The sequence below is a fragment of the Heptranchias perlo genome, chromosome 7 (genome assembly GCF_035084215.1).
Source record: "Heptranchias perlo isolate sHepPer1 chromosome 7, sHepPer1.hap1, whole genome shotgun sequence".
Taxonomy (NCBI): domain Eukaryota; kingdom Metazoa; phylum Chordata; class Chondrichthyes; order Hexanchiformes; family Hexanchidae; genus Heptranchias; species Heptranchias perlo.
In genome coordinates this window covers 53,555,789-53,570,114 of record NC_090331.1, presented here as the reverse complement: position 1 = coordinate 53,570,114, position 14,326 = coordinate 53,555,789, and the positions used below count along the sequence as shown (strand labels likewise).

The 14,326-nt window shown below is 42.8% G+C and overlaps 1 protein-coding gene across 3 annotated transcripts in view; it reads left to right on the top strand.

Annotated features, from left to right (window-relative positions):
• Positions 1 to 10,986, top strand: part of gpr155a (G protein-coupled receptor 155a) — a 103,611-nt gene extending 92,625 nt beyond the window's left edge. For 2 of the 3 annotated variants that reach the window (XM_067987575.1, XM_067987576.1), the window contains one exon: positions 9,668 to 10,986. In XM_067987575.1, the coding sequence (XP_067843676.1) occupies positions 9,668 to 9,875 (208 nt within the window). In that variant the 3' untranslated portion in view covers positions 9,876 to 10,986. Of the gene's footprint in view, positions 1 to 9,619 lie in introns of all 3 variants that reach the window. The other variant, XM_067987577.1, reaches the window with a different exon arrangement.
• The last annotated feature ends 3,340 nt before the right edge of the window (positions 10,987 to 14,326 follow it).

The following is a 14,326-nucleotide window of genomic DNA, read 5'->3' as shown; positions in this document are numbered from 1 at the left end:
GAACGAATAAAAAAAACGAATCTTTTTCTTTTACCGCTGCCTTCAATTCTGTTCCCTGTAAGGTGTATGTATATTTAGCATTGGACCTACCCATGTGCATAACACTACACTTTTCTAAGTTAAACATAATTTGCCAAACACGGCCCCCTTATATCAGTGGTCTTAAGTTGTTTCTTTGAATTACTGCAGCTTGTATATCAGAGAGTCAAAGCTCTGCAATGTAATGGAAAAGGAATTGGCCGGATTTGTACGGAGCAGGTTGTGGCTCTATACAAGATTACAGCTAATTATAAGGCCCCAGAGGAAATTACTTGCATCAATTAATTTTTGTAATACCACCAACCAAATCCTATGTATAGCTTTTATTAGGAATCAGGAAGCTATGGGAGTACATGACCAAATCTTGGATTTTGTCCAGAATGTGTACTTCATCTACAAGCTCTGTGTTATGGTTGTCGGGTATTCACTGAGCCTAACTCTCTCGCAAGAGATGTGTGGCAAGGTTGTCTTCTGTTGCCCACTTCTCTGATGCCTTTACAATGGCATCCAATGCATTATCGATAAAGGACAGTCTCGGAATGTTTGTACCAGATATTTCTAAAAGAATTGTGGCATTTTTGAAAACAATGTATTACTTAGAATTACATAGAGCATACAGCACAGAAACAGGCCAGTCTGCCCAACAGGTTCATGCTGGTGTTTATGCTCCACACGAGCCTCCTCCCTCCCTAATTCATCTAATCCTATCAGCATATCCTTCTATTCCTTTCTCCCTCGCGTGTTTATCTAGTTTCCCCTTAAATGCATCTATGCTAGTCGCCTCAACTACTCCTTGTGGTAGCAAGTTCCACATTCTCGCCTCTCTCTGGGTAAAGAAGTTTCTCCTGAATTCCTTATTGGATATATGAGTGACTATCTTACATTTATGGCCCTTAGTTCTGGTTTCCCCTGCAAGTGGAAACATTTTCTCCATGTCTACCCTATGAAACCCTTTCAAACTCTTAAAGCCCTCTATCAGGTCACCCCTCAGTCTTCTCTTTCCGAGAGAAAAGAGCTCCAGCCTGCTCATTCTTTCCTGATAGGTATAACCTCTCGGTTCTGGTATCATTCTAGTAAATATTTTTTGCACCTTCTCCAGTGCCTCTATATCCTTTTTATAATATGGAGACCAGAGCTGTTCAAGTGTGGTCTAACCAAGGTTCTATACAAGTTTTACATAGCTATTGTATTGTTGTGCTTGACTAGGGATCAAGGAATAACATTGGTAGTATCCATAAAGATGATCAGTGAATGAATCTTCATCTCCTCATTGAGAAACATAAAAGCAAAAATTTAATTTGAGGGATTCGTGATCAGCAAAGCAAATAGCAAAAGTATACTTTCTAGCTAATGCATGTCGTCAGTTTATGATATCTGTTTAAGTCAAAGTTTAGAATATCCCCTTTATAAACAAAAAACACAATAAAGGACTAGGTGCCAAAGTAGGTTAGGCATAGAAGACTACGAACTATCCAACTGTTGTCAGAGCATCTCCAGCAATGGCTTCTCTTCCCGCCCCCACACCGTTACCTGTGGAGTCCCCAAGGATCTATCCTTGGCCCCTTCCTCTTCCTCATCTATATGCTGCCCAGGTGACATCATCCAAAGACACAAAGACAACTTCCACATGTGTGCTGATGACACCCAGTTCTACCTCCCCACCACCTCTCTTGGCCTCTCCACTGCCTCGGTGTTGTCAGACTACTTGTCCTGGATGAGCTGCAATTTTCTCCAGTTAAACATTCAGAATACTGAAGCTATTGTCTTCAGCCTCCAGCACAAACTCTGTATTCTGGCCAACGATTCCATCCCCTCCCCAACCAATGTCTCTGTTTGAACCAGAGTATTCATGACCTCTGTGTCCTATTTGACCTGAAGCTGAGCTTTCGACCCTATATTCACTCCATCGGAAAGACCACCTACTTCCACCTCCGTAACATCGCCCATCTCCAGCCCTGCCTCGGCCCATCTCCTGCCAATACACTTTGTCACCTCCAGACTAGACTATTCCAGTGCTCTCCTGATCAGCCTCCCTTCCTCCATCCTCCATAAATTTCAGCTCATCCAAAACTCTGCTGCCCATATCCTACACAAGTCCCACTCACCCATCACCTACATTGGCTCCTGGTCTCCCAATGTCTTAGATTTAGAATTCTCACCCTCTTGTTCAAATTCCTTCATAGCCTCATCCCTCCCTAACTCTGTAACCATCTACAGCTCTCTGAGAACTCAGCATTCCTCCAACTCTGGCCTCTTACACCTGAAATCCCATCACTCCACCATTGGTGACCATCCCTTTAGCTGTCTAGGCCCAAAGCTTGCAATTCCATCCCAAAATCACTCTGCCTCTCCACCTCTCTCTTTTCCTTTAAGACTCTCCTTAAAACCAACTTTTTTGACCAAGCTTTTAGTCACCCCTTCTAATATTCCCCCTTTTAGTTCAGTGTCGATTTTTGTCTGATTTCGCTTCTGTGAGGCGTCTTGGGGCATTTTCTATGCTAAAGATGTGAATAAAATGTAAGTTGTTGTTGTATTAAAAGGTTTGCATGATGAAAAATTAGTACCTGAGAACTGAAGCAGACAGATCTGGCAGTAACCTGCAAGACTTGCAAAATAGGTGGAACTCCACTGCCATCAGAACAACGCAAGTTGGGAAATTTATGTTTCTAACTGCAGCCATTAACAAAACATCCTTTCTCTTTGGTGCAGTATTATAACATAAAAATACCTTAAGTGTCATTGGAAACTGAAAAAGTATGTATTATTAACAGATTCCAAAGGAGTAATTATAAATGAACAATCTGACACTTAAATACGAATATTGAAATGACATTATCGTCATCATCTGCACCGATAAATCCTTAATTTGTATACGTCTGGACAATATATTTAACTTTAAGCACAAATATTGTAGGTTTAGAGGAAAATAAGTCTGGGGTTAGTTAAATTACATATAAGAACTCCTTTTGTGAAGCATTTTATAGGTTTTCATTTGGAAGCCATAATGGAAGTTGAGGGGGGAATTTTAACCTCAAGAACGGGTGGGTTGGGGTTGGGATGTGAAGGCAAAATGACAGAAGTTAGAAGCGGGACCGCATCCCGGCTTCAATGCGCCCACTTCCGGGTTTAACTCAGGCGTGTTTGGATGCATGCACGCAACCGAAACATAGAAGTCCTTTCCCCATTTAAAGCCAATGGGCCAATTGTTAAAGGGGCAATGTAGATAATTGAAACACTTGAGGTTCTTAATTTTTTTGTGGATTCTGCGACAGAAAAGGATTTAACTTCTCCTGCACGTGTCTCCCATGGCTTCTGAAAGCCGCCATTGAAACGGAGGCAAGATGCAGCAGAAGCTCATTTGGACCATTAAACCTGTGATTGAGACATCTCAATGAAAGGTCAGGTATTGCTGCTGGTCACCCAGTTCTCTCAGGCAATCGTTTGGCTGGGAGTTTTTGTGTTTAGACTGAGATTTCTTTGTTGCGACTGAGAATTCTTGTGTTCAGACATATTTACCAATATTTTGGAGCCTCTCAAACTGACCAGAGTGGGGGGGGTGCAATGGATCTATTCCACAGTACATCTGAGGAGGAGGAAAATCCCCCTCCAGGCCAGGCACGTTGTGCAGTTCTGGAATCTGCAGGTGCACAAGGCAGAGGTGCGCAACAAGGACCTGAAGAGTAGCAGAGAGGGGACTAACAGTGGGGCTGAGGTCGCAGGAGGGACTACCCACGTGAGCGGGTATACAGGCAGAGGCTGAGCTTCCTGGACCTCTCTGAGGAGCAGTGCCTACACAGGCTCAGGTTGAGTCAGCAGGTGGTCGCAGACTTCTGCAGCCTCCTTCAGGAAGCGCTGCTCCCTGCTAGACCTGGTGGCCACGCATTGCCTGTTGCACTGAGAGTAACCACAGACCTGAATTTCTTTGCCCCTGGTTCCGACCAAGGCTCCACCGGTGACACCTGCAGGGTCTCTCAATAGTCAGTACACAAGTGTATAAAGCAGGTGATGGATGGGTTGTTTGCCAGGGCATCCGATTACGTGAACTTCCCTGCGATGACCGAATGAGCAGGCACTGGGTTTTTCCCCCTCTGGCTGGCTTCCCATGGGTGCAGGACACAATTAATTGCACACACGTAGCAATCAGAGGACCCCCAGATGCACTAGCAGTGTTCATTCACCGAAAGGCCTTTCACACCATCAATGGTGTGCGACCACAACAAGGGATTTCTGCAGGTGGATGCCAGATTCCCTGGCAGCTGACGTGATGCCTTCATTTTGCGCAAGTCAAACATTCCAGACCTCTTCCAGGCAAGAGACAGACTTAAGGGCTGCCTCCTTGGCGATGAGGGATACCCCTGTAAACATAGATCATGACACCCGCGAGGAACGCCACCAACGAGGCACAACGACGATACAACCAGAGCCCCACAATCATGGTGTGTCATTGAGCAAGCCATAGGCATGTTGAAGATGCGCTTCAGATGTCTCGACAGGTCTGGAGGAGTCCTTCAGTACTCGCCAGCGAGGGTCTCCAGGATAATTGCGGTGTGCCGTGTCCTGCATAACATTGTGTTTGAGAGGTTTACAGGTGGTCGAGGACGAAGGTGCTCCTCAATCGTCCTCTTTCGGCAGCAACTTTGAGGAGGAGGAAGAATATGGCAATGATGCACGCATCGCTAGACCAGCCGGGCTCATTGTTGCCTGGGATGCCCTCATCTCTCAGAGGTTCTCATTATCACATTCCAAAAATAAATATCATTGACATACTTATGCTACCTGGAAAAATCATCACCATGACCACCAAACCCCCTGCCTTTGCATAAAACAGTCCTTCAGCCACGCAATTACCCATTGCACACCCGCCCAATGAGTGTCGCCATGTATTGGCATTGATCATGAAGCAAATGAAAGGTCCACTTAAAAGTCTGGAAGCAGTAATGTAGACGACTTGGAAGTGGTGATAAATACATTCTTTGTATTTGTAACATGAAAAGAAATATAAATTACAATATAACATATCTTCAAACACCCTTGTGCATACCCTTGGTGAACTACAAGAGCTTAAACTTACGCTTTTTACTGCTTCTATGTGGTGCATCCCCTGTGGCTTCAGCAGAAGTAGAGGCAGGTTGCTCAGATCCCTGCCCTGACTGCTGAGGTGCATTTGGCCTATGGCCTCTGGGTTTTGGAGCCTGTGAGGGCACCACCAAAGACTGCTCCACCTGCACCTGTGCAGGGGCAGACTCAGCCATCGGGAGAGGAGGCACTATTTCAGGTACTGGTTGGGGGGGCGTAATGGGTGAGATGTGGGAGCACTTTAAGTGGAGTTCCCACTTCCATGTCCCCTTTCAACATCATCCCTCTCCTGGGCCAGCACCACATCTCTCCTACCACTCTGCTGGAGAGCAGTTTGGTGAGCATATGTGCTGCATTGTAAGGCCACGGATAAGGTATCCGTCATCCTGTTGAAGGAGGCAAACATCTGCATGGCTATGGTCATGGCCTGCATAGACTTATTTGTGAGCCATACTTGCAGCTCAATGGAGATGGCCACTCTCTCCACTGCAGACATTCTAGCACTTAGCTGCGCCATCACTCCACTAATGCTGGAGTTGGACTCCTCCATCCTCTCCGCTATTGTGGAGAGTGAGCGTGGCACGTTTTCCAGTACCTCACAAAGGTACAGCTGTATCTCAATCATACTCCTGCTCAATGATGTCACCCAGGGTTCAGTATCTGTGTCCAGCTGAGCAGAGCTAGGGGAGGAGTGCGCTCTCCCACACGGACTCTCCACAGCTGTCCCTGCCACCAGTGTCTGCTCATGCTGACTTGTGAATAACCAAGTGACAAGCGAACTACGTGTCTACAGGAGCCACCAAAGTGCGAGTATCTGCGCTGGTGCATGGCAGTAAGTCCTGTGATTCTGTACCCTCAGAAGGAATAATGTGCTCTGAGGAATTTACATTATCGCTATTAGCAGAATCTTCTCATAGGCATGAAGGCCCTGGAAGATAAAAGAAAGCGAAACTACTTAGTCTTGGCATAATCTTGCTAATCGCAATACTCAGGCGTCTCATACTTTAGGCATCGATTAGATAAAGTCAGCATCTTTGTGAAATATGTGTTATATTCTGTCACCAGCTATATGTGAACTTCCTGTCTCTCCATCTCCGATTGAGAGGACCGCAGATGTCCCACTTATCACCATTGACGACTCCTCAGCTTCAGTTAATTCCACAATCTGTGGAGGTCCACCGCCAGTCCTCGCACTCTCGCTTGCATTTTGCGCTATCTTCTCCTGCAAGAGGCAACAGAACAGATCTGTAGGTGCCATGTTCACCCGTTGGATGCAGTACATTGATGTATCTGTATGAGTCATCCTCACCCAGAGGTTAACTGTCACACAGATGCATCTCATTGCATATGGATTGGAGTGAGTGACAGTGTTGGGTTCATAAATGGGGAGGTGAGCAAATATATAGAAAATGAAGGATGGTTGCTGGTGACACTTAAGTGTGTGTGAGGAGTCTTGTGAAGGAATACACTTGCCAAGACACAGTGATGGGGTGGGGGGTGTTGCGCACAACAGGATGTGGGTGAATATGCAAATTTTCCAGACCTGCTCAGGTCATTGAATCGCTTCTGGCACTGCAGCCAAGACCTGGGCACCATGCTCCTGCTTGTTTACCTCTTGTGCTACCTCCAGCCAAGCCTTTTTAGCGACAGCCATCCTTTGGAAAAATAACCTCCCTCCTGGCTCTCACTGCAGCCAGTAGTACATATAGGGAGGCATCACTAAATCTGCCTTTGCTTTCCTGGACTCCATTTCTCCTTTCTCCTTCAAAATCCATTGTTGAACTGGCCCTTTAAATAACGCAGTTCTGATCGCATCATTCGGGTGCGCAGTAGGCCCGCTGTGCAGCTTGGATATGTGAAACCCGGAAACAAAGATAATTGACTGCAATTGAGATGCGATTGCAGATTTAAACGTGCTCACTTTGCTTCCGGGTTCACCATGCGCAAATCCACTCACCTGCTTAGTTCCTTTCTCGATGTTAAAATCCAGTTTCTAGCTACACTGCCAATAACAAAGATGTTTAGGGTTTAAGTAGAGGATCATATGTTGATTGGGAAAATAATTTAACACTCCAGCCCACCTATTATTGTACCCATTTGGAAAAATATTGGACAGTTAATTGAATTTCGACAACAAATAACAGTAGTAATGACTACATAGCTGTTTTGATATTGTGATTAGTAAGACTTTGTACAAGCAATCATTATGAATCTTTGGATCCATGTAGGGCTGACAGAATGGAACTAATTGATTCTGCAAGGACAGTACTGAATGCTGTCATGAGGTGCTACAAATCTTCTGAAGTCACTTAAACCAGGCATATTCTGTTTAATGCTGCTGATTAAAAATCACCTGTATAGATGAGCACAGAAACACTCCAGCCCACCTATTATTGTACCCATTTGGAAAAATATTGGACAGTTAATTGAATTTTGACAACAATCAAATAACAGTTGTAATTAAACCACAGCATGATACAACGGTTTGATTTGCAGTCTGCCAAATAAGTACAAAACTTATTAGATGCCTTGGTTACAAAGATGGCTACTTGAAAGTTTAAACATAATGCCTATTATGTGAGTGGTCACATTTGTAACACATTTACCTGCTGTACCCTGAGGATTTCCAATGGTTGTAATGTGAAGCATGAGTAAGCACTTTAAATGTAAAGTAGTGGTGATTGTGCAGCCCAGTGTTTAGCAGACTGTTTTTTTGCTGTTGGGATTTGAGTCTAAATTTCATCCAGATACATAGGATAGAAAGTCTTTTGTCCTGGAATCTCACTGGGTTCTATGTAAAATAAGTTTAGGTCATCTTAGCAATTTCTGTTAGACATGTTACAAAATTACCCATAATTTGACACAAATTTGCATTAAATTGGCAGTCTTGCTGACTGAGGCAGTAAGAATGGCAGGGATTGGAAATGAAACAGTCAACACTGGTGCAATGAAGTATGCTGCATTGAGGTTGAGAGTAAACCTCATCTGGAGTGCTTGATACTTACACTAGGTGTGGAAAGTGGAGATATTGTTTCATTGGTCAAAATTGACATCCCTCAGCCAAATGGGTCAAATTATTTTAGTTACTCTTATCCTAGCATGTTGTGGTTAGATTTTTTTTAAAAGTAAAATGGTACAACTTTTTAGGAATTTTAGTTCTAAAATTCTATTTAAAAAGTGGGTGAGATAAGTCTTTGATAAGCTGGCTGTACTGTATTGCTGATGAACTTCATTCAAAGGATACTCTTTAATCAAGTATTTGTTCAAATAATAACATCCTGCTGGGATGATCAAGTGGCACTTTTTGGCATTGAGTCTCAGCTCCCACTAGTTCACTGCTGCGGGAATTCAGCAGAGAGAGAGGATATTTTTTGGATGAGCATTCCAAAGGATTCCCTTAATGTTCTACTGCAATTGATTAGCTAACAAATCCTGCATCATTAACAACTTGCATTTATATAGTGCCTTTAATGTAGTCAAACATCCCGAGGCATTTTCAGGAGCATAATCAGACAAAAATTGAGACTGAGCCAGAGAAGGAGACATTAGAACAGATGACCAAAAGCTTGATCAAAGAATTTAAGGAGGGTCTTAAAGGAGGAGAGGTGGAGAGGCAGAGAGATTTAGGGAGGGAATCCCAGAGCTTAGGGTGGAAACAGCTGAAGGCATGGCCACCAATGGTGGGGTGAAGGAAGTAGGGGATGGGCAGAGGTCTCGGAGGATTGTTGGGCTGGAGGAGATAGGGAGGGATGAGACCATGGAGGGATTTTGAACACAAGAATGAGCATTTTAAAATTGAGGCATTCAAGAACTAGGAGCCAAAGTAGGTCAGCGAACACAAGGGTAATGGGTGAACAGGACTTGGGGCAAGTTAGGATATGGGCAGCAGAGTTTTGGATGTGCTTAAATTTATGGAGGGTGGAAGATGGGAGGTCTGCCAGGCGAGCATTGGAATTGTCAAGTCTGGAGATAACAAAAGCATGGATGAGAGTTACAGCAGCAAATAGACTGAGGCAAGGGTGGAAGTAGGCGGTCTTGGTGATGGAGAGGATATGAGGTCAGAAGCTCAACTCGGGGTCACATTGGACGCCGTGGTTGCAAACAGTCTGGTTCAGAATGAGACAGTGGCTCGGGAGGGGGATGGAATCGGTGGCTAGGGAATGGAGTTTGTAGCGAGGGCTGAAGACAATGGCTTTGCTCTTCCCAATGTTTAACTGGAGGAAATTGTGGCTCATCCAGGACTGGATGTTGGACAAGCAGTCTGACAACACAGAGGCAGTGGGAGGGACTGAGAGGAGGTGGTGAAGTAGAGCGGGGTGTCATCAGCGTACATTTGGAAGCAGCACTTTCTGTATAACCTTTGAGTGATGTTATGATATAGTTTAATCGAACCTGGCTGTAGATAGTGATGTTGATTTGAACATCTTTTGGTTTATAATTAGTCTTTATTTCATGCCATCCCACCTCTTTCTACTGTTTGCTGCTTCCCTTTCCTGTGAAACAGTGATGTGAGACTTGCAGACCAAGTGGATGAATCATTCCTTTGACACAGGTGTGCTGCAGAAACTTTCGCAGATGTCTTCCAGGGCTGTGATCTGGTGGACTGGTTGATTCGAGTTGGCCTTGCCCATGACCGAGGTGAAGCTGTTAAATATGGAGACCGATTACTAGAAGGCGGTGCCATTCAGCATATTACCAATGAATATTCATTTCAAGATGAATCTCTATACTATCGTTTGGTGCAGAGGAATGCAGCATGATTTGGACTGTCATTAGAGCTGCTTAGAATTTAGAGATGAAATGTACGAGAACTTCAAATTTTCTTCATTGTTGTAAAATGAATTAAAACTTTTTAAAATTTCTGCCTTTTTAAATTTCTGCATATTATTAACCAAAGAATTTGAAATCTCCATTTATTGAAGAACATGGTTAATATTGTTTAAAATTACTAAAGTGCAAAACCCATGCTGCATTAGTGTGCAGAAAATCATCTTTTATCTATGTAAATGTAAAATGTGACACATTCTATATGGTCAAAATGGACAGTGGTTTTGGGGGAATAAAGGTTTGCCTTCCACAGTATTGCAAACAGATTTGAGCCAAAGTGAGTGAGATTGCACTGAAATATTGAGTTATCGTTTCATGTTTTATATGTGGAGAACACAAAAGCCGATATCTGTTTTTGCAGCAAATGGGGCTGGTTGTGGAGCTGGCTACTATCACTGTTGTCCTATTATGACATATTCAAAATGCCTCAACCTTGCATGTATTCACGACTGTGACAGCCAAGACTTGATATTTCTGTTAACTATAATAGAACGGAGCGGGTATACTGAAGTTTGTCTAACTTAATTTTAAAAACTGCACTTTAAGTTAAAAGGTGTACTTTTAAAATCAATGTAAAACGCATGTAAAAGGCTATGTGAAAGTTGAATCTTTTAATTGTATTTATCCAAAGTGTTCTACCTTTTAACACTGAATTGTCAAAGTTATAGACAGAAACTGGTACATTAAAAATGGGTTGTCAGCCCTGTTCCTTTTTAACTTAATTTTAGCTATATTGTAGTGCAATTTAAAAATATTGAAATGGTCTGTTGAACTGTAAAATACCTGGTATTGTAATAAATATTTTGAAATGTTGAAAAGTGTTCCTTGAGTTCTATACAAATGAAAAAATCAAACTTTTTTAATATGCCTGAGTTTCTGGAAGGCTGGAGTGCTTTTATATTTTGACAAGTAGTCAAATAACATGGCTAAACTTGACAACTCAAAAACTTGATTTTATGCTAACACCCTATATTCCTTCAGATAACAGACCTTGCATGGAACCATTTGAGTACCTTTTGTAAAATAAACAGTTTTTGAAAATTGGTTGCAGCTTAATAATTTAAGTAGTGACTTTATGGATGTCTATTTTGCATACGCCTGAATAAAATTCCAATGGTACGTGTATGCTTAATGAAAGTGCTCAGAAAGATACTTTGAGTTGAAATTTGTCTGTTTAAAACCCGTTCTTTTTAAGGTCACATTTTCCACACACTGCTGCAGTTGATCCAGGCCTGAATCATGTTCTGGGGAAAACAACGTGGTAGGTTATGACTCCTAATGGCATTTTTGCCACCTGCTGATACCCTGTGATACTTGTACACACCATGAAAGGGGCAGCCAGGAACCATGTTTTCCTGCTCCTAAGTGTTTAAACTTTGTGTGCTTTTTCTAAGTTCAGTGTTTTTTTATCTTGACATTGATATTTTATTTATTAATTAACTTATTAAAAGTCACTGATTCCTTTTTCTAAAGTGCTGTATTATATGCTTCATCCTGCCATTGAACAAGGATCAGCTCTGATGTTGACTGGACTCATTCCGAAATGAGTAGCTTCCATAGACCCTCACCTGACACATCTGACTCAAGTGGTCAGATCTGTCTTAATTCAGCTAGCCTGATTAATTGTGTTGGCATCCCTTGAAAAGGTGACTTTATCACCTATAGTCAGTTCAACTGAATCAGAATTGATTAAGCTGCCGATGAGCAGTAAGGGATCTGCCTCCTTTCGGTCTCACGATAGTTGGTCCGAGCGCCACCAACGTGTGAGGACCATGGCACGGGGCCTCACCTCATCAGAACAAGTGTTACTTGCCTAAGGTAGAAAACTATTACAGGAGATGATTTGCAGTCAGGACTGAAAGGACAGGACTATGGTAATAAAGTAAATAAATAAGTATATGCAATGAGATCCAAATAAATAAATCTGCTCTGTCCTCACTTGTTGGATTGTCAGGGCCTCAACACTGACTGGCACCATTAAGCATGCTGCTGTGACATTCCTGTGTGTTTTTGTCTTCGGTGGCAGGAATAGAGGAGTCGTAACCTGCTGTTTTCTCCCCAGAAGGGAATTCCTGTGCGTTGTGTGTGTTATATATATGTATATTTTACACACACACACACAGACACAGTATGGTGAGTCTGGTGCCCTGATCTTTGTGTCTCATTCTGTCCCCTGACATCTGTCTCTGTCCCTCATCTTTTTTCTCCCCCATCTCTTTCTTTGCTCCCATCTCTCTATCTCATCTCTCTTTCCCTATGCTTCCTGTGATCTGTTGTGCCTATGTCTCTCCCATTCTCTCTGTAGCCCCTCTCATTTGTCCTCCTTTGTCTCTCTGCACCGATGTCTCCCACTTGTCTCTGTCTCTACCATTTCTTTCTGTCTTTCAGTCCACCACCTTTCCCTGTCTCTGCTGCTCAGGAAGGCCGATGGGTGGCATTAAAGGAGTGTTTGGGTGGTTAATGGGACTGAGGCTTGCATCAAGGAATACCAGTTGTCAAAAGAGGCTGGATCAGGAAGGCAGCAGGGCTAAGAAAGGTGCAAATTCTGGAAGACTGGTGGAGAATGCAAGAGGTGAAAAGAATTAGAGGAGGGAAGAGCAAAGTCCAGGAAAGGTTGTGAGGTTAGGAAGGCCAATGACACCTTGGCTTAGAACCAGGAATGCAAAGGATAATGAAGTTGCAGGTAGGAATGAATTCAAATAAAATTTATAAGTACAATTTGTGGGCTGAGAAGTTAGGTGATTATTTATAAGCTTAACTGCAGGCAGGCAGCTAGAAAAGGTCAGCAGTTTTGTGATGGGATGGGAATTCTGTACAGCTCCATCTAGTGGTGTTTCAAGTAACGATTCACGTTGTAACATTGTGTTAACATTTAGAAACTTTTACAAAGCAAGTTAACATAAATTGAAATTCCTAATATTCAAAATGAGGGTTTAAACAAAATCTTAAAAATCTAAAAATAATTGCACATTTCACAAGAACATGATTAAATTTATCAGCTGAGTGGTCTTTTGTATCTCAATGTCTGCATTAGACGGCTGAAGGCATGGCTGCTTACGGTGGGGCAAAATAAGTGGGGGATTCACAAGAGGCCAGATTTGGAGGAACACAGAGTTTGCGGAGGGTTGTAAGGCTGGAGAAGGTTATAGAGATAGGGAGGAGCAAGGCCATGGAGGGATTTGAACATGAGGATGAGAATTTCAAAAATGAGATTTGGTGTACCAGGAGCCAATGTAGGACAGCAAGCACAGAATGATGAACGGCACTTGATGCCAGTTAGGATACGGTCAGCAGAGTTTTGGATGAGCTTAAGTTTACGGAAGATGGGTAGTTGGCCAGGAGAGCATTTTAATAAGTCAGAGCCAGAGGGACACATTCAAGTGCTTCTCCTTAAAGGGGAGGATTCTGGGGTTTTTGCTGCCATTATCCTACCTGGAAGTCCATGATCACTCCTTTTGTGAAGAACTTTCTGACATCACTTGTAAATTTGTCTTTTACTAATTTGAACCTATGCCCCCTCATCTCATTCTCATTGTTTAGTTTGAAATAATTTTCTAAATCTTTCTTTTCCATACCATCTACTCTCTTATATACCTCTATAAGCTCAAAACCCAGTCATCTCCTTTCAAGGTGGAAAAGCTCAAGTTTCTTAAACGCTCTTCATAGCAAAGTTGTCTGATCATAGGGTGTGAACATCTTTTGTTTCCCAGAACTGGACACAGTAATCAAAGTGTGAGCTAACCAAAACACAATATAATTTGAGCATGAATTCTTCTGACTTGGACTCAGTTGTCCTGGCCTGATAGTTCAGCATTCTATTTGCTTTGTTGATTGCTACTTCGCATAGGTAGACATGTTGAGTGTTAAATCGACTAAAACCCTTAGATCTTTTGCAAATTCACCAATAGCTATTTCAACACTATTCATGGAGTACTTATGTGGCCTGTTTTTTTCTTCCTATGTGCAGCACTTTACACTTGTAATAAATTTCATCTGCCATTGTTCTCCCCACTTACATATTTTGTCCAACTTATTTGTCGTTCCCAAGTTGTATCCTTAGAAGCATCTGGAACAATGCAGCAAGGGAAATAAGCCAACAGCACTGACACACCCGAACCTGGCAAGGACAACTAGTGCAGGCAGGATCACGCGTCCCCTTCAGCACAGCTCAAACAAATCGTTCCAACTACTAATTCTACATTGCCTCCAATATTTGACAACAAACCTGCTGTATGCTCCTGCAAACAAAGGTATAAAACTCCAGAAAAATGTGTGGTGGTAGGTTAACTCTTGGAAGCTTAAAAAGGAATGATGATCTTGTCTCTTAAAAAAGGGTGCTGTCAGCTAATATTTTGTGACACTACCAGGTTTGCAAACTGAAGCT